Source organism: Tamandua tetradactyla, chromosome 6, assembly GCF_023851605.1.
Source record: "Tamandua tetradactyla isolate mTamTet1 chromosome 6, mTamTet1.pri, whole genome shotgun sequence".
NCBI lineage: Eukaryota > Metazoa > Chordata > Mammalia > Pilosa > Myrmecophagidae > Tamandua > Tamandua tetradactyla.
In genome coordinates this window covers 17,428,116-17,448,295 of record NC_135332.1, presented here as the reverse complement: position 1 = coordinate 17,448,295, position 20,180 = coordinate 17,428,116, and the positions used below count along the sequence as shown (strand labels likewise).

Sequence of the window (20,180 nt, the reverse complement as noted above, 5' to 3'; positions counted from 1 at the left end):
GTATTTTCTGAGGAATCACCAAAATGTTTTCCACAGTAGCTGTACCATCTTTAAATTCCCACCTACAAGGGACAAGTATTCCTATTTCACCACATCCTCTCCAACATTGTAATGTCTGGTTTTTAATAGAGGCCATTATAATGGGTGTGAAGTGGTGTGATTTACATTTTCCTAATGGCTAATGATGTTGATCATCTTTTCAGGTACCTATTGGCCATTCCTATATCTTTTTTGGGGAAATGATTATTTAGATCTTTTGCCTATTTCCTAACTGGATTGTTGTCTTTTTACTGTTGACTTGTTCTTTATATTTTTTGGATAGTAAACCCTTATCAGATATGTGGTTTCCAAATATTTTCTCCCATTCTATTGGGTGTCTTTTTACTTTTATGAGAAAGTCTTTTGATGTACAAAAGTTTTAAATTTTGATGAAGTCCCATTTACTTGTTTTTTCTTTACTTGCTCATGCTTTTGGTTTAAAGTCTAAGAAACCATTTCCTAACACAAGGTCCTAAAGATGTTTCCCTGTGTTTTCTTCTAGGGGTTTTAGACTTTTGGTTCTTTATAGGTTTAGGTCTTTTGATTCATTTTGAGTTGTTTTTTTGTATATGGTGTGAGGTAGGGATCCATCTTCATTCTTCTGCATGTGGATATACAGTTTTCCCCACATATTTGTTATAGAGACTGTTCTTTCCTATTAATGGACTTGGCAGCCTTGTCAAAAATCAGTTGACCACAGGTGTGAAGGTTGATGGTCTCTTTTGATTGGGAGAATCTGTGGGGCCCTGAGAGCTCATCTGGTCTGTCCCCTACATTTTACTAGACAGTCATCTTCCTGAAGATGGCCATTGGTCCTCTACACCCTCAGTGTCAGCCCATGTGGGATCAACATATGTTTGTTCAATGGGGAAACTGAGGTACAGGGTAAGAAGGTCATCGACCTGCAGTGGATGGGCTGAAAGGACTGGGATGCCTGGACTGGGCTGTTTCTGTTATACTGAGGGCAGGGACTGCACTGTGAGCTCTCAAGATGTGCTCATTAAATAAACAACAAATGAGTAAATTCAATTCTTTGAATGCTTAGTTCAAACGGCTTCTACCTCTGAGTATGACACTAAACGGTTGTGTGTGTGTTCACATGTCAGGACTGGCCATCCCTCTGGGGCTCCTAGTTACAAGTCTGTCAGCAAATCTTTATTTTCTCAGACACCCCCAGCCTTCATCCCCCCTAGGGGGCGCAGGCACCCCATAGAGGGGGTCTGTAGCCCTTAGGTACAAGGACTACTTTCCAATTTAAGCCACTGCATTCCTCTCCAAGCCACCTCCTCGGTCCCCCTGCCCCACACCACCTCCCCACAAAAACAAGCGAACAAACATACAAAGAAGCCTCCCTCCCCAAGCTCTTTCCTCTCCGGCCTCTGCCTGGCAGCTGCTACGGAGCACAGCCTCCCTGCCAGTGGCTTCTGATCCCTCCTGGAAGGGGCCTGACACATCCTGAGAGGCAGCTCTCCATGTCCCCTCAGCTGGCAGGCAGGGACAGGCCTTTGGGGACCCAGGGTCTGCTTGAACGAGATATTTCTAAGGGAAGGGGGAAAATCACCCTGGCAGTCACCTGCGCCCCTGCAAAGGAGCTCCTTTGGCCTGAGCTGCACTGGCTCTCATTCCATGTGCTCTTTGAGGATGGGTTGCCCCCGGGATTTCTCTACTGCCCCCACCTCTCAGAGCCAGGCCCTCCCTGCAAGAACAGCCCGTTTCCCGGGTGCAAGCTGTGAGTAGCCTTGAGCAAGTGACCCCACTTCTGGCAAGCACCCTTTCCTGTGTGAAGGAGGGCAGCAACCATTCCTGCCTCATAAGTAAGACAATGCTTGTAAATAAAGTGCTGGGCACAGTGCCTACACATTATAAGTGTTTGATGCATGTTAGCCTTTATTAATAGCCTCATTAGTCTCATTGTCACTATATTAATGTAAACCTCAGCGTAAGCCACTTTGCCGTTCTTCTCTTTTCAAACTCACAAAAAATTATTACTTCCCACTAGCTCAAGGTCTGGGGCTTCTCCCTCCTAGAGGGGTCTTGGGAGCCCATGGGGTCACCAGCCTTGTGTCATTGCGCGCCTCTCAGATCGGGTGCCCTGCTGTGCCCTCCTCATCTTAGATGGGGCCCCTGCCATGCCCTTGCCCAGGGCCGACCTGTGCGCACATTCTCACCACCACACGTTTGTGATGGGTGGGGATCCCTGAGGTTACTCTGCACCCCGGGTGATGCAGGACAGCAGCAGCTGCTGCAGCTGTTTCTGGCTGCTCCCCTGTTCCCCACTCCCCATCTCCATGCCCCATCATTAGCTCTCTGGTCATGTTCCAATCTCTGCGAGAGACTGGCAGCAACCCTGGCTCTTAGATGCCGAAGAACAGACATTGGCACCTTGCTCTCCTGGTCACTGCCCTCAGCCACCTTGCCACTCAGAGCAGCCTTTTCCTTTTCACTCAGGCTCCCGCCAGCAGAGAGATTAGCATGCAGGTGAAGGGTGGAAAAGCAGAAGGGCATTCACCTCTGTCTCCCATATGAGCTGAGAGTCACGGGGGAAGCAGAGCCAGTGGGGGCGGGAGTGTCCAGGCCCAGAGCCCCAGTGGAGGTTGGGACAGCGTTCTAGGCACAGAGCGGGGCCATGGCGGGGGCTCTAGTATAACCTTTCTAGGTGTTGGGTCCAAGGAGGGAGCCCCTTGCCTTCTTCCTTTCTCCCCACAAGCAGTCCACCCTCTGTTTTCTTAGCTGTTGTGGATGTGGAGACAGGAGGCAGGAAGGGCCATGGGGGGCGGATGGGGGGCTCTTCAGCACTTCTAAATCACCATTGTCCAGTAATTTACTGTTTGTAGCTAGCCAGACGCATGCACGTGGAGTGAACCCTCTGAACAAGCTGAGCCCCTTCCCGGTGTTCTCTACACTAACCCTGACAACCGCGCAGTGAAATACGAGCTGCTGCTGCCTCTGTTTTACAGGTGAGGCAACTAAGGCACACAGATGTTCAGTAGCCCTCCTGAGGCCATGAAGGTAGGCAGTGAGCTTCAAACCCAGGCACTCTGAGCCTGGACTCCTTGTTCCTAGAGCCTTCCCCGGTATTTCATGGCAGCAGCATCTCCCACCAGGAGCCAGGAGGCTTCAGTTCTGGCTCTCTGGTTGCCCTTAACTCTTTCTCTGCTAACCCCCTGAATATCCCTACTCCCATTTCCAAGCAGGAGCCCTTTCCAAGGAAATGGGAGGAGGGGAGAAGGGCTAGGCCTCTCTGGGGACATTGTCCTTGTCAGGATTTAAATAACTCCTACAGGTCCCGCCATCGCCGCATGCTGGGAGAGTGGGCCCAGTCAGGGGCACCTGGGTCCCTGGCAGCCCTTCTGCAGTGGAGTTCTGGGATGAGGGAGGCAACTTTTTGCAGGAGGATCTGCAAATGTGCAGATCGTGCTGAGAGCCCAGGGGTGGGAGAGGCCCTGGGAATAAGAGGCGAGCGTGGGCTGGGTGTGTGGGGAAGGTGTAAACACAATCTGCTCCTACCAAAGCCAGCCTGCTCCCTGGGGGAGAGAGCCCCTCCCTCCCAGCCCACATGGCATCCCAGCTGCCAGGTCCCAGGCCACTTCCGAGGCAACCGCATCCCCCCAGCTCCAGCATCCCCTTCCTCTCTCTCTCCCTCCCTCCATCTGAAACAAGTCTCTGGAGGAGCTGCCATCTTCCGAACAGGTTCTTAGAACAGCACCCAAAAGGGGTGCAGCCTTGTGGATGTGTAAGGCTGTAGGCCAGCCCTGCTACAGCTAAGTGACCTTGGCCTGCCAGTTCCTCCAACTGGCAGGAAACGGGCAACTTGGAAATGGCAGAGCACAGAGGCAAAGATGAGGTGACAGGAACATGGCAAGTAGATCAGAGCCCAAATGCAAAGATAGAATCAGGGAACACAGACTCCAGTCCGGGAACAGTGCCTTCTGGCCCTCGGCCGGACAGTCCTGTCACCAGGAAATCTGATGCCTCCCAGGAGAAAGACAGGCTGACAAGAGCCGAGACAGGTGGCCATGGCCTCCGGCCCTGCGTCAGGGGTGCGTTCCTAGCACAGGACTCCTGCCCCCGCCCTCAGGCGACCCTTCCGCCTGCCTCCTGCCTGCCCTACTTCTGCAGGCAGAGACTCCCCCAGGCTCCCTTGCCCACACCCCACCCAGCACTCTCCAGTGTCAGCACCTCCTCCCCCTTTGCTTCCGAGCGGGCTCCCTCTGCTGCCACCCCACTCGCTCACTCTCCTTCCTGCCCTGCAGATCAGGAGTGGCGGCTGTGGTGCTGCTGTCTGGAGAACTCCTGTCTCCTGCTGCCTGCAAATGCAGGGGCAGGGGACAGCCAGGAGGAGACATATCCTCGGGGCGGGCGATGGGGACACGATTAGGAAAGAGAGGCAATGAGGGAAGAGAGAGTCGTGTGCGGAAGATGGGGGGGGGGGTTGCGCTTTGGAAGATGAACGACTGGGACAGGCTGGAGCAGCTGTCTGAAGGGTCTGCGCTGCGAGATCCCAGGGAGCAGAAGCGGAAACCTGCCTGGATCCCTGCTCAGGATGGGGCAGGCTGCGCCCAGAGGGAGTCGGCAGAGCAGCCGGGGGCAGAGGAGGCAGCCGCCTGTACTGAGCAGTCAGCAAATTGACAAAAAACAAGTGTCGTGTTTTTTCCCTTCCCGCATGCTGCTGCCCATTTGGAATGTGGGCACACATACACACGCACACACATACACACTCACACGCAGAAAAACTGCTCCAAGGACAAGCTGTTGGTTGCTTCTATCCAGCTGCAGCCAGACATGTCACAGATCCAACTGGCATGTCTTATTGATCATTTCAGTGAAGCAACCCACAACGGGAAGAGCCCTGGGGACCAGGGAGAGGTACAGGCCACCCTGGCAAACGGAAGACCACACAGCCTTGGATGGCAGGCTGGGGTTTAATAGAAGAGCTCTCGAGCTGGCAGAGGCAGTGGGCCAGGCCCAAGCCCTGCCTCTCACCGGGCCCCTGCCACCTTTCCGGGCGGTTGCGGGAGGCCCACGTGCTACAGCAGCCGAGCGCAGGGGCTCTGGGGCCCAGGAGTGAACATCGCTAGGCCATGCTGGCCACTTATTTAACCTCTCTCTGTGCTTCCTCGTTTATAAAATGTGGATAATGATATTTATTACCAGTCTCCTTGGGTTATTGTGCAGATTTAGTTAGAGGATGAATGGGAAGCCCTAAATTAGGAAGTGTGGGCTGTCAGCAATCAGTTGGTCCTGGAGGCTCCCCACTCCCCACTTGCTGGAGCCTCTAGCCTGGGCTGCTGGAGCTGCCCCAGAGTCGGTCCTGGGGACCCGTGAGCTCCTCTCTCCTGGCCTCCAGGAACCGAGAGGGAAGGAGTTGGTCCTCCTGAAATGAGCATCTCTTTCTTGCCAGCCCCAGCCAGGCTTTGCCTCAGAAGCCCTGCAGCCAGGGCCCCGGGGGACGTGAAGACGGCAGGTCCTGGGGATGACGGAGAGGCATCTACTTTCTCCATGGCTACTTTCCCGCATCCTCCCTCTTGCTACTGCTTCTGCCACCACAGCATCCTTCCCGGGAAGGGGGCAAGCCAGGACTTGAGCTGAAAACAAAACCAAAACAGATCAGCACTTGCTCCCAGGCTGCAAGACCGGAGCTTGTATTTCAGAGGCCAGCCCCGAGCACAACTGCCTTCCCAGAAGTCCCCTAGCACTGCCCTCGGTCCTCCAGCAAGACCACGAATGCATCCAGGGCTGCAACTGATTGGGCAGGACACCATTGCCCTTGGCTTGGAACTTCACGGCACAAGGTGTGTGTTGACAGCAGGAGCCACCAGCACTCAGCCCCCACCAGTGACCGCAGAGCTGGAGACGACCTGCTCGGCTCCCGGCTTGCCAGCCCTCCAGTGCTTCTTCCTTCCTGGTCCTCAGCCCTGCTCACTACCCTCCAGGGCTCCCGGGTCTGCCTACCTGCCTCTGCCGGCTGACCCTGGTCCCAGGGGGCTGAGCTCTGCCTGATCAGGCGAAGGCTCACTTCACAGGCTCCTTCTCCCTGAACAGAGAAAAGCACAAAGTCAGGGGAGCAAAGGGTATGCACCTCCCGGTCTTCCGGCTCTCCTCTTCCTCTGTGCCTGCAGGGGACAGGGACACCAAAACCACCAGCTGGAGCTTCTGACAAAAATCAGAGGACAGAAATCTCCCTCCCAGCTCTGCCTCCAGCCCTTCCTCTGTGGCAGCCACCGTTGGCAGGAGGCCCCTTGGCGTGGGCCCAAGTGTTCCAGGTAGAGGTGGCCTCCTGCCTTCTGGCCAGACCACGTGAGGTCAGGCCTGGCTGGGTGGCCCCCAGATTTGTCCTGGCCATCCTCCCAGCAGGAAGTCCAGACCCACTTCATGTAGTAGAGACCCACTACCAGGAAGCTGGGGACCCGATTCATAGTCTCGCATCTGCCACAAAGGAGATGACGGACGACCTTGAGCAAGTCACTGAAATTTCCCTGTCCCTCAGTTTCCTCGGCCATTAACAAGAGACAGAGCACATGTCCTGCCACTTCTAGGATCACAGATTTCTGGGTGAGTTAACACATGAGCAACCTCTGAGAATGAATAAAGCACTGTATTGAGTATAAAATAACCAGCAAACATGCATTCAGCAGTTACTCCATGCCAAGGCCTTACAAAGATGAGCCCATTAAGTCCTCATGACCACTCTGTTACTAACTCCATCTTACCTATAAATAATAGGGTTACATAGTTTGCCCAACATCACTTAGTAAAAGGGGAGCCAGTTGGCCAACTCCAGGCCCAAACTCAGCCAGTGAGGACCAGCCAGCCTTCCAGTGCCCCTCTCTGTGACCCCCTGTGGCAGTCATTTCACGTGGGTCAGCCATTTGATTAGGAGTCACACCGAGACACTCTCAGGCTGCATTCAATACAGAAAGGGTATCCCAGAAATGCCTCTCAGTTTCCTGTACGTGCCCAGTAGCTTCCACTGGGCCTTCTGACCATTGAGTGGAACCCGGAAGAGTCCCAGGATGAGGCAGAAAATGGCCGAGACAGCAAAAGGCTCACTAGTTTCCGCACATCTAAAGGACACATCCCCCACCCGGAAAGAGACCTGAGGTGTTTGCAGGTCAAGCCGGCTGGACCAGCTGCCTGAACTCCCATGGGGAGACTCTCCTTCCATGGGCACCTAAGCCCAAAGGTCTTGGGATTCTTTTGCTTTTTATTTTATTAAAAGACAGGCAGCGTCAGTGGTCTAGCAGACACTTCCCCATGAGATAGTGTCACCCCAGTGAGAGGTCTTCCAAACTAGGTGGGTCCCCAAGCACCCAGAGCACAGTAGGGACTTCATAACTTTCCGTTGATTTTTCAGTGTCCTCTGATCAAAGGACACTGGTTACTCAGGGAAGAAATAAGCCGGGAGATCCCCAACTTCACCCCTGAAAGGCCACATGCCCTCAGCCTAAGGAAGAGTTAACTTTCGGCCATGGGAGCCGGAATCCTGCCCGCAGGGGCTGTCCAGCCAATGACACTCGATGCTGATGATGTCATGCTCTTCCAGAGCCTTCTATTGGGGACTGGACAGCGAATCCTGCCGAGGTTCAGGCAGAGGAGCTGAGGCTGGGTGGGGGCAGGGGGAGGAGGGGAGGAAAGGGAAAGGAAAGGAAAGCAGAGCAATGCAGAGCTGCTTCTGCTCATCCCTCTCTCCACTCCCCCTGCGCCTTCCAGCAAAAGGTACCCCTGGGGACCGTCCTGCACTCAGACTAGCCAGGCAGAGCAGCTTTGGTCCAAGGGAGGGGTCTGGGAGCTCCCAGCTCCCAATCTGAGAAAACAGACATCCAAGCAGGCACACAGGGAGCAAGGTGCCTGGGGCACGGGGACACATGCCTGCTGGCCACCATGTAGTGTGGGCACACGCACACACGTGCATACGCGTTGCACCCCCCAGACACAGACAGCAACAGCTTCTTTGGCAGAACCTCCCTCCCCCACCTGACTCTCCACTGCCTCACCTGCCCGAAGCCTGCAGGTCTCTTTCCGAGCCGCTGCCCCTAGCTGCCCCGTCCACTCCGCTGGGCTCCCTGTGGGAGGGGAGAACATGAAGGAAGAGCTGTAGGCGGTGTCCAGACCGTCCTCCTGCTCCTCGGGGCCTGGCCACATGGAGACCACAGCTTCGTACCCTGGAAGAGCCCCAAATGCCCCTGCTCCGAGAGTGAGCCTCTTGGGGACTTGGTACACATGCCCTCCCGACCTCCCCCCAGAGGCCCAGAAGCTCCTCCCCTGCCCCAGCCCAGGGCCCCTGCCAGGCTCTCACGGTTGGACCCGGTTGGCAGACCAGCGACGCCAGAGCATGGCCAAGGTGCTGAGCAGAAAGAGGGTGGTGCACATGGCCCTTCGCCCCACCCCCTGCCCAGAACCTCGTCTGGAGAAGAAGGCGAGGGCTAGGGGCCCAAATGGCCCCCGCCACCTCTCACCAGCATTCTGTCCTGAGGTTCCTGCTGGTGACGGATTAGGAGGCTCAAGCTGATTAGTGGGGTCACAGCAGACCCGCCCTTGTGAAGACTGATTAACCTCACCAGGCCCAGGCTGTCTCGTCCAAGGCCAGGTAAATCAACCTCGGCACTGAGCACCGATTCTGAATGCAAATATGAATAAGACCTGGGCCTTAGAGTCTAGACAAATGAAACAAATGCCTGCAATAGGGTGGCTTAGCTGGAGAGCATGTTGGGATTTGCAAGCATCAGGAAAAGATTTGAAGAAGAACTAGAGGCCCCTGAATTTGCAGGTGAGCACGGAAGGATGGTCCTGAGAGAGCGATCAAAGAATCTGCAAGAGCCAGAGATGGGCACGAGCTCGCCGTGTTCCAGCCGCTGGGCGTTGGGTGGCGGGGGAGTGGTAATGTCGCAGTGTGGGGCGCCAGGAGGGCCGGAGAACAGAGGAGCACAATGAGAACCTGAAGTCAGAAGAGGAGAAAGCAAAGAGCGAAGGGCCCACGATGTCTGGCTTGGGGGGCATCCATTTTAACCTCTGGATAGTCCATTTCAAAGCTTTTCTGATCATATACTTCTCATTCAAAGGCAGAACGTAACTGTGCACCCATAACGTGACACTTATAAATCAGATAATCTAGTGAAGTTCTGATCCACGCCACCACATGGGTGAACCTTGAATATGTCATTTTGAGTGAAATAAGCCACATACACACAAGAGGACAAATATCATGATTTCATTTATATGAAATATCTAGAATAAGCAAATTCATAGAAACAGAAAGATTAGCAATTACCAAGGGCCAGGGGAGAGGGCAGGAGAAGTTTTTACTTAATGGATGTTTGGGGTGAGGGAAAAGTTAATGGGTGGCGGTGACAGTAACACAACATCATGAATGTAATTAACACCATTAAAATGTACACTTGAAACTGGGTATAACAGGAAATGTTATGTTGTATAGATGTTACCATAATAAATTTTTTAAATAATATATACTCTACCAGTCTGCAAATACATCATTGCATCATAAAATATACACACAGTTTGTAACGGATGAGATAAAAATAGAGGGAAAGACTTCTACTTTCTTTCCACATCCCAGTGGAACTTCTTGGGCAGCCAGTTTAGAGACCAGTACACCTGCTTTAGGAAACCCTCAAAGGAGCTCAGCTGGCATCTGGGCATAACGTGGAGATTAGGCCTCAAAGGGACAGAAGGCTGGCAGGGCACAGAGGACAGGGCAAGGGTTTGCAAGTGGCGAATTTGAGAGTGATGTTAGAAGCCGAGCACACCCTCTCCTGCACCCACCTCCAGGGCTCCTCGGAAGAAGGCATTTGGGGAGGCTGTGGCAGAGGCCAACCAGCCAGGATTCCCACCAAGTTACTGGAACCCTGAGCTCCAGGAAGGGCCTGAGCCAGGGCAGGGCTAGGCAGGCCCCTGCTGCTTCTGTCAGCTCTCTACCTTGAACTACGATTTTTCAAAATAAAAACATAAAGCAAGCTGCAGAGGAGAGCCCCATTTGCAGTGGTTAGGCAGCGGAACACAAAGCCTTGAGAACAAAGGTCACCAGGGATCCTTAGGGAGAGAGTAGTAGAAACATCCCATATGTGCTGTGTCATCAGTTTGACACCGCAGGGGTGTCTGGACTCTGGCCAGTAGTGGGGTCCCCCTGGCTCTCAGAGGTCCATGCGCACCTCTAGCCGGGTCTCAACCACACCTCAGCCGTCTTGCTTCGTGGTAGCTGAGAAGCCTCCGGCACCCTGGGCCTTCCCCCAGGTTCCTTGACCCCGGGCTCCTCCTCTGTACCGCACCAGCCGCCTCTCTGGACTTTTCCCGCGTCGGGGCCAGAATTCGAGGTAGCGCCTCTATCTGGCCTGCTTGTGTCATCAATAAGACACCCAGAGGCTTCTTCCCAGCGTGTGCGCCCCGAGGCCGCGGGTCTCTGGCGCCCGAGGTTGGAGGTGTGCCGACGTTCGGACCGACGCACCCCATTCCCGCAGCGGGAGGCGGGCAGGGAGAAGCACCAAGTTCTAGATCCTGCAGATCCCGGGGTCTGGAATTCCGGGAGGTGCCGGGAGAGGCCGCGAGCTAGCGGGACCCCAGCTGGGACCGCGGCGGCTGGGGCTTGCGTTCGCCCCCTCGGGCCGCAGTCGCCCGGGAGCGTCTGACTTTGAATCGGTTCCCCGAGGGGGGAAGGGGGCACACACGCACACGCCCCGAGGCGCACGCAGCGGGGGCCCGCGCCGATCGCCCCCAGACCCGCCGACAGCGCCGCCCCGCGCCGCGTGACCGCCGGCTGCTCGCCGAGACACCCCCCCCCCCCCCCCCACGGCGGGCCGGCCACACCCACCCGGCCCGGCCCCGCCCGGCGCCCCCACCCCGCCCAGCCGTCACCTTGCCGGAACTGGCTCACCGACGCGGGGCTGGGGTTTGGGGCGTATTTGTTTTTTCAAACATTTTTCCAGCAGACCACATCCCCGCCCCCCGTCCGCGTCCCCCGCCCCCCGCACATATACCCTGCACACACACACACACACGCGCGCGCACACACACACATACACACACACACGCGCGCACACACGCCCGGCGCGCAGAGGCACGGACACACGCTCCCTCCCTCCGGCGCGCTCTCCCCCGGCCCGCCCGCCCGCCGCGCAAGCAGCCGGCCCCGGCTCCTCGCGCCCCGCCGCCGCCGAGCGAAGCCGGGCCGGGCTCGGAGCTTCTCATGGAGAAAGTGCCGGGCGAGATGGAGCCGGAGCGCAGGGAGCGCAGCGAGGAGCTGTCCGAGGCGGAGAGGAAGGCGGTGCAGGCGACGTGGGCCCGGCTCTATGCCAACTGCGAGGACGTAGGGGTGGCCATCCTGGTGAGGTAGGTGTCGCCCCGGCCGGGCCCGGGGGAGGGAGGGCGGCAGCGGCTCCGGGCAGGGGCGGGCTCGGCCCGGGTCCGAGCTCCGGCGCCGCCTCCCCAGCTCGGACGGGGGCCGGGCCAGGGCCGGCCGGGGTGCAGGCAGCGGGGGGCGCCGGCCGAGGGCGGACGGTGAAGCCCTGGAGCCCTTCCCGGAGCCGGGGCGCGGGGACCAGCCGCAGAGGCGAGGCAGCCGCCGACCCCCTTCTCGCCCGGGCCCCAAACTCCTCCCTGGGCCCGAGACCCCTCTCCCACCCACACTCAGCCCGCGCCCGCCAAGCTGTTACAGACACACATTTTATCATCCCTTCCACCTCAATCGCCCCATTCTAGAGATGGGAAGACTGAGGCTCAGCCAGGGAGGCAGCAAAGAGGGGCAACTGCCTCTCTCCAGCTCAGCCCCTTTCCCTCTTCAAAGCCTTAGGGAAGGCAAAGATCCGGAACAGAGGCCAGGAGAAGTACACGGATGAGGACCAGTTCTCCCAACTGTTCCCTTTCTGCCCAAAGGGAGTGGGCCAGCAAGGAGCTCCCAGGCCCTGCAGGGCAGAGAAGGAGCAACCAGTGCCCTAGACCCAGCCCCTGCAGAGTTTGGTGGAGGGAAAGGGAGAAGCTTCAGGAGACAGGGCCCCACCTGGAAACACCCTCCCTGGGGGCTGTGGAAGTGCTGTGTCTTGGACTCAGGGGTCACTCCCCACAAAGACCCCCAAACACGGAGTGACTCCATCACTCACCCGCTTTCACTCCGGCGCACACGCCATTCCTAGGTTGAATGTCACTGAGCCTCACAGTGAATGACTGTAGGTACAAATCTATGTCCTGTTCCCACATGCGCCAGTCCCCGGGGGTGCAGGGGGAGAGACCCCGACCCAGCCTGCCCTCGAGCCCTTGTCCTTGGCAGAGAGAAGCTGTCAAATCTGGGACAGAGCAGGGCAGACTTATTATTTAAAGAAATGGGCAACTGCTTGCTTAAGGAAGAGACAGCTCACATGCATGCCTGTTTCCCCGACCTGGCCAGTCTGGCCCCTCTGTATGTCCCCCGACCCCCTACTCTCTCTCCCCTCTGCCTTCCCCTGATCCAAACTTGGGAGCTGATTTTGGAGGAAAAAGAGCAGGAAGCACTTCTGATGAGTTAGAGGAGGGTCCCTAAGGAAGGGGCCGCTATTTAGGGAGCTCATGCCAGACTCCCGGAAATGCAGCCAGGGGCTGGGGGAGGGTGCAAGGGGGATTCAGACCCTGGAGTCTTCTGACACTCAGAGCAGCATATCCGACACTCAGAGCAGCCAATCTGTGGTGCCAGCACCCATGCAGCACCCAGTAGGACGGCAGCCCCAGTGGTGGGTGTAGGCACCTGAGGCCCACCAGGCCCCGGGGTGCACCTGGAGCTGGAAACGAGGCAGGGTCCACAGAACAACAGATCAGAAGAACCTTGGAGAGCATTAGTCCCAACCCCTGTCATTTCCAGTGTAGCAGCGTGGCCAGGACCGTCTCCCGGGGCTCCCCAGAACCTCCCCAGGAGCGGGACAGGGGGGCCTGAGGGGAGCCGATGAGGGAACCAGACACTGAGGGCAGGGCTTGCTCTGGGCAGTTGGGGCTCTTGGCAAGATTGTCTTTCTCTCTCTAGACCCCCTTCTAGTTCCCTGGTCCTGACTCTCGGAGAGGGGGCCGGGCCTGGGCTGGGGGAGGTGTTTGCTAGTGAGCTCAGAGACAGCCCCCCGTTAATCTGAGAAGGCTGAGATAGCCGGGGTTTCTTAAATCATTACCTCCGGCCCGCTGATAAGCCCACCACCCAACCCCACCTCACTTGGCCATAGTTCTCTGCTGATTAGAGCCCTGCCCCACGGGACAACTCAGCCCAGAACCGTCCCTCTCGGCACCTCCCGCCAGCCCAGGCCCTATACCAGCCGCCCTTTCCTCCTGCTGCCCTCCTGGCTCTGCCCAGGCAGTTGGGACAGGCGGCATTAAGGGGTCTCCCAAAGGTCCCCGCGCAGATACCCTGCCCGTCGGTCCTGCCGCCCAAAGCAGGTATCCACAGGAAGAGGCCTCTTTGCGCCTGAGACGCTGGCCTCTGGCCTTCCCTCGCACCCCCTCCCTCCTCGCTGACCTGGGCCAGTGCCTCTGCCCTCAGCCATTGGGGCAAGGGGCAGGCCAGCGCCCCTCCACACCCCACCCTCCAGAGCTGAGCAGCCCGTTGGGGGTGGTGGTGGAGGAGCCTGGGTCCCAGCCCACCCCGCACCTCCACTCTGTGGGGAGGAGACCGCGGGAACCCCTGTGCTTTACGAAGGCTCCCCCCCTCCCGGTTGTAACTCTGGCACCTTCCCCCTCACTCTCAGACAAGCCTATTTCAAGCTCTCTTGGAAGCCCAGATGCCTCTGGGAGCTGAGAACTCCCCCAAGGCTGGCTGCTGAGGCTTCTCTCCTACCCTTGGCACAGCCCCGCTGGAAGGGTCAGAAGTAAACATGGGGGCACTGGGGAGAGAAACCAGGGTGAAGGAGAGCAGGGCAGGTGGCCACCAGGTCCTGGCCCAGAAGAGGCCCCTGTAGCTGGCTCTGGGGATGGAGGCAGGGGGCTGGCCTGGGTCTCCTGGGCATGGAACCAGGTGCACCAGTCTCCTAAGGCAGTTATAGGGAGGCTGTCAAAGCAGGGGCCACCTGGGCTCCTTCCTGCCACCTATTTCCTCCAGAAACCTTGGACATCAATTTCCTAATCCATAAAGTGGGGACAAAGCACCAACCTTGCAGCAGAAGACTGCAAGGAACAATGAGATCAAATAGGAAGTGTGCAAGAAATGTTCCCTCTTTTTTTCTCAACAGTAAAATAGATCTAATACCTGCTAAACTGTGGCAATTAAATGAAGTAACACGTGGAGGTGCTTTACAAAAAATTGTAATGCAGCAGACACATATAATCCATCTTTTTTTATAGCAACTGTAAACCCCCAAAGTCTGAAGTCCAGATAGAGTTTTTCACGTTTGTCCCTCATTGCAATGTTTCCCCAGAAAAATCCGATGTCTTTTCAGGTTCACTGCCTTGTGTTTCCTCACTGGCACATCTGTGAGGTAGCAGGTGAGAGGGACTGCTCTCACTCGTTTGCAGACGGGGAGGCTGGGAAGTGGTTTGCCCAGGGTCCCTCGTGGCCCGTGCCCCGGACACTGTCGAAACTCCCCAGCCAGTAGCAGCTTCGTCTCCTGGCAGGGTGGCCTGGGCCAATGCTCCCTCTGCATCTGCTCCACTCTCAGATCTGTGACTCCGTCCTTGAACAAAGAAAGGGCTGCTTTGGTAAATCGTCGATTCTCTCTGGTCACAGGAGAGGGGTGCTGGTGTCATCGATGTTACCCCTCAGTCTGCAGGCCCTGGGCCAGGTGGCAGGATAGAGCGGGGCATGGGCAGCAGACCGACAGAAGCAGCTGTCAGAGGTGGCATGGCAGGCTCCGGAGTGGCACTGGTGTGCTGCCGGGGAGAGCAGTAGCCCTAGGCCCACCTGGCACTCCAGGAGAGGCGAGTCTTTGACTGGGGACAGGGTAGGGAAAGCATTCCACCGTGTGGAAAGGACAGCTGGCACACGCGAGGAATGTGTATGTAGCAGTAAGTGAGGCTGTTTGAGCTGGAGCAGAGCTGACGTGAGGTGTGGCACAAGTTTGAGAAGTGGGTATGGGACAATTTAGAAGAACCCTGGAATTTCAGGTTAAGATTCAATTCTGTCTGGTAGACGCTGGGGAGCTGTTGAATGTTTTTGAGCATGAGCGTGACCTAATCTTGAAATGTTTGGTATTTTAAGGAAATAACGTTAAGATTAACTGGAGAAGGGAGTGGCTAGAGCTAGGAAGAAGTGGTGCCTGCTCCAAGGAGTTTGCGATCTCATTGGAGAGGTAGGAACTTAAGGACACAGAGTTTTTAGGGAACCAGACAAGGCAGGTAAAAATCAGTTATAGTCTTTAAGTCAACCAATCAACATTTCTTACACGGGGGTGAAAGTGAAAAGAGCACAGAGAAAGCAGAAGGAGGGCTGAGTCTCACTTCTTGCCTCCTGCCGAGTGACCTTCACCCAAGTTGGGCTTTCCTTGGCTCATAGGGAGGGCTCTAACTTCATCATAAGACCCCCAGGTCTCGAGCCTGTGCTGAGGACTTTGCACGTGGGTCTCACTGAATCCTCAGCCCATAAGATAGGACAATGATTCCCATTTTACGGATGAGGAAACTGAGACCCAGGAAAACTAACTTGTCCAGGGTGACCCTGGCTGGTGATTGCAGAACCCACGCTCTGACCGCGACTGGAGCAGGCCTTTAAAGGGTGTGCAGGGTTTGGAAAGGAGGCAAGGAGCAAGGCAGGAGAGGCTTAGGGAGAGGAAGCTGCCAGCCTGAGCAAGTCTGGTGGATAGAAATGGCCAGGACCTGGGCGGGGGCTGCACGTAAGCCAGGGCGGCCAGAGACAGGCCTGTGTTTGAGGGCCGGCTGCGACACCGCGGTGAAGGCGATTATTGGGGTGGGAGTGGCTCCGGCCTCTCCTGCCCCTGTCCCCCTCGCCCCGCCCTGGCCAGGTCAGGGTCTCTGAGGGTAGAGGTCCGAGGCTGCCCCTGCTCCAGCGCCTGCCTCTCTCCCTCCGGCCAGGTTCTTTGTGAACTTCCCGTCGGCCAAGCAGTACTTCAGCCAGTTCAAGCACATGGAGGACCCCCTGGAGATGGAGCGGAGCCCCCAGCTGCGGAAGCACGCCGGCCGGGTCATGGGTGCCCTCAACACGGTGGTGGAGAACCTGCACGACCCCGACAAGGTGGCCTCGGTGCTGGCCCTCGTGGGCAGGGCCCACGCCCTCAAGCACGAGGTGGAGCCCGTGTACTTCAAGGTGCGCCCCGGGGTAGGCGCTGCCTGGGCCAGGGTCCCTGGGGCCCGCTCGCCCCAGCAGCCTACAGGCTCAGGGAGGGCTCCCCCGGGCCGCAGAGGGGACCCCCGGCCCAGCCAGCCTCTTCCTGGCCGCCCTTCGCGGGGCTGTGCCTGGGCAGCCCGTGTCCAGAGAGTGTGTGGCTCCTGAAGCCGCCAGGCTGACCCTGAGAGACCCCTGTGGCCGGAGGCAGGCCAGGTGGAATGTCGGGGGGCTCTGGGTGCTGCGGGACACCCAGACATTTGCTCCCTCTGCCCTCCTCCCCTCCCCCCCCCAGATCCTCTCCGGGATCATTTTGGAGGTGGTCGCCGAGGAATTTGCCAACGACTTCCCACCCGAGACGCAGCGAGCCTGGTCCAAGCTGCGCAGCCTCCTCTACAGCCACGTGACGGCCGCCTACAAGGAAGTGGGCTGGGGGCAGCAGGTCCCCAACGCAGTCATGTGAGCAGGCGGGTCCTCTCCTGTCCCCTGCCGCTCCCACCTCACCCGGGCTGGGCCAGGAATGCATCAGGAAGGCCAGGGCGGGGTCGGATCCAGGGGTCCCATGCATATGAGAACAGGCAAGACAGGAGAGGACCTCCCTCTCGAGGCCCCGACCCCAACAGCAGAGCTCACCTTTCCCTAAGCACCCCCAGGCTGCAGCTGCCCGCCCACCCCGGCAGAGGTACCAATGAGACAGAGGCTGCCCAGGCCGGCTCTGGCCAGTCCTTCCCAGGGTGCCACTAGCTGGGGCTTGTTTGCATTTGCCTCCATAAAGGCCTGAGCCCGGAAAAGTCACAGCGTTTGCGAGAGTCACATACACACGTGCACGTGCCCAAGGCCATGCACGCATATGCACACACACACACACATGCATGCACGCCTGTGCCCAGAGGCTGCACTCCCAGTTCTGGGGCTTGCGTGGCCCCGGGAGCTGGGATGGAGGAGGGCGGCCGGCCTCAGGGGGGCTGCAGCTGATGCGGAGCCTGGGGGGAGGGCGGCCCCAGATCAGGCCGGCTGGGAACACTCCGGCCTCCCCGGGGCCCCAAGGGCGGGCTGAATGGAGGGGCGGAGGCGGGGGCTAGAGTCGGAAGGCAAAGAGGAGCGGAGGCGGGAATGGGACCCAGGGGTCAGCCAGCAGTTTCCCATGGAAAAGGCAGCGTCTCCTCCCCCGGCTGCCCTGGCCCGGTAGACTGCGGACCTCCTGCTCGCAGAGGAAGTCCCCTGAGGGCAGCCTTAGGAGGCCAGGCCCCCGACCTCCCCGCTGACCCAGTGGGCCCCTGCTCCCTTCCCCTGCGTCAGCACTACCCCAGGCGAGTGGAGCCCACTTCTCGGGAACCAGTCCCAGCTCCAGATGTGCACAGCTGGGCCCTGGCCTGCCCCAGCTCCGGGGTGGACGGGAAGCGGACGGAGTTTACCTGTCCTGGGTGGGGGGCCCTGGCCGGGTCTGGAGAGCTGATGGAAGCAGCCAGGGGGCCCAAGGAGTGGTCCCCAGGATAGGAGGGGGTTTGCCCTGCCTCTGCCTCCCCAGGGAAGGCTCTGCCACCAGAGCATCTGTTTACAGCCAGGAGACAAGACTTCCTGCTTTCAGAGAAAAAGGCTTTTTTTATAGGGGCCGAGAGATAGTTTGGACACCACAGAAAGAGCCGGCCAGGCGCAAACCCCAGTGAATCAGAAACACATGGCTGATGCTTCCCGACAGACGCCTCCTTCCCTCCCCTCCCTGCCCCCGCGGAACCCCAGGGACTTTGATTTCGCCAAACCCCAAACATCAGGAAACCGCCAAAACGTCAGCCCTTGTTTTTGTGTCCTCCGGATGGAAGGGAGAGTGTCTAGGTTACCCCCAAGCCCTGCCACATTGGCTTGGGGTGTTCCTCACCCCCTCAAACCCCTCCTGCACCTCTGCCGGCCCCCAGGAAGGCGTGACACGCTAGGGCCCCAGAGCCACCCTCCAGTCCCAACCTGCTGCTAGGACCCAAATGGGCTCCGTGTGCTAAAGAACAGGGTTTTGGAAGGCATCGGTCCAGCTTCTGCAATCAGGGTGGGAGCAGGGATGTGCCAGACGCCACTGTTTACTGAACTCTCTGCTTAAGGGCGTGTGTGCATTTGTGTGGGTGGAGGGGTCGGGAGTTTGGGGTCGGGGACGTGGTGATGTGTGCAGAGGGATTGCGTGTGCAGGAGAGTGTGGGTGGCCCGAAGGGGACATAGGCCGAACCGTGCACACACCGCCTTCCAGAGCCCGTGGCGAGAGCACACGTTGGTGTGGTGCCTTGCAGTTTGTGGAACCCTTGAACGGTTGATGTCACTCTGATGTCATGGGCATGTAGGAGAAGAATCAGGGGGTTCAGATGGGTCAAGTGACGTGCCTGAGGTCAGTCCGTGGCAGAAGGGAGCTTAAACTTGGGTGTACGGGTGCCCTGTCAGCTGCACGGTGCTGGGTTTCAGGCGCAGAGGACCCCCATCCTGCCTTGCCACCCCCCGACCCCACACCCCTGCTCCCCGGCTTCCCTGGACTCATTGCCTTTAACCTATTACCTCCATGTTCTGTCTCGCCCACAGCCCACCGGCCACACTGCCCTCTTCAGGTCCGTAGGACTCCCCCTCCCTCCTGTCCCCCTCCCCGATGGCACCTGGAGCAGAAGGCCGAGCTCTGAAGACCCAACGTGACCTTCCGTTTCGGGGGTGCCGCGCGCGCTGGAGGAATCCCCCACCCGTCTTCCCGGAAGGAGACTCCGCGGTGGCCGCAGACCCCAGGCGCTGCGGGAGGGGCTGGCTGGGGGCCAGGAGGCAGAGCCCAGCTCGGCCGGCCGGCCGGTGGGGGTGGCACCCCCCTCCCCGCAGAGCCCGGCCGCTCTTCTTAGCTTTTCTACTCACTGTTAGAGGGAGACCGAGCTGAGCAACGGGCAGGGAGCGGGGACCGTCCCTCAGTCACTGCAGGAGTAAGTCGGCCTCATTTCTATCTGCCCAGGCAGCATGCAGGTCTCAACGTCACCTATTAGCGTACCATGCACACATATCTACCGTATATACAGATATATTCTATATACAACCTATATATAAATATATATAAATATATATATATACACACACGTACATATCTATAATGTTTGTCTGCAAAGGCCCGAGGGATGGGTAAGCCTCAGTTACGCCCATCTGCGTGGGAGGCAGGGAGGGGCCCTGGTCCTGTTTCTGAGCAGAAGACAGAATGTCCTGGCCGAGGTGGGGGTCCCACCTCAACACAGAGGGCGTCTGAGCTTGTATGGGCAGGGTTGGGGTGGCCCAACCTGCTGGCAGAGTCTTGCCTGGTCCCTCTGACCCCAGCTCCCCACACTCCTGCTTTCTACTTTCAGGCAAAAAGGATTTATTTCCCCCCCAGAAGGATTTGGCGTGCTGACTTGGGGTAGCAGGTTTGCTTCTGGTAGCTCAGAAGCACCAGAAGTGGGCAAGGGTAGATGGAAGGTTCCAGAAGTTCTGGGCAGGACAGTTGAGCTGGGGCTGAGACTGCAGTAAAGAAGCCTCGAATGCCAATGCCACCTGCCCTTGCCCCAGAGCCAGCCCCGGGTGGCGTGGTTGGGTGGGTTCTGCCCATCAGCAGGATGGCAGGAACATAGGCTTGGATCTGGTCCTGGAGCCGGGGGCAGGGGGCTGGGGGCCTGCCTTCCACACCCGCCTCCTGGCTGGCAGTCCCAGCTGTCCATGTGGGTCAGGCTTGCTGGGCTCCCACTGCCCCCATGTGTGCCCCTTGGTCACATGCATCATCCTCAATGATGTGTTTTTTCTGCTGTGGCTCCTGTGCTCGTGTCCCTTCCCGCCCTTCCTCGTGCTGCCATCTGTGTAATTGCCTGGCCTCCTTTTGTAGTTTCTGACGTTTGTAATGAGACCCGGCTGTCATTAAACAGACCTGTTCTTCCTG

The 20,180-nt window shown here is 58.0% G+C and overlaps 2 protein-coding genes across 2 annotated transcripts; one reads left to right on the top strand and one right to left on the bottom strand.

Annotated features, from left to right (window-relative positions):
• Nucleotides 1-5,205: 5,205 nt before the first annotated feature.
• On the bottom strand, nt 5,206-8,409 carry PRCD (photoreceptor disc component). The gene is made up of 4 exons (XM_077162996.1): nt 8,336-8,409; nt 8,034-8,102; nt 5,992-6,073; nt 5,206-5,624 (listed from the first exon to the last, which is right to left on the bottom strand). The coding sequence occupies exons 1-3, from the start codon at nt 8,407-8,409 to the stop codon at nt 6,052-6,054; spliced, it is 165 nt and encodes a 54-aa protein (XP_077019111.1). The 3' UTR covers nt 5,206-5,624; nt 5,992-6,051.
• A 2,750-nt stretch (nt 8,410-11,159) lies between these two features.
• CYGB (cytoglobin) lies at nt 11,160-20,180 on the top strand. Its single transcript, XM_077162995.1, has 4 exons — nt 11,160-11,379; nt 16,021-16,252; nt 16,566-16,729; nt 18,827-20,180. The coding sequence occupies exons 1-4, from the start codon at nt 11,237-11,239 to the stop codon at nt 18,858-18,860; spliced, it is 573 nt and encodes a 190-aa protein (XP_077019110.1). The 5' UTR covers nt 11,160-11,236; the 3' UTR covers nt 18,861-20,180.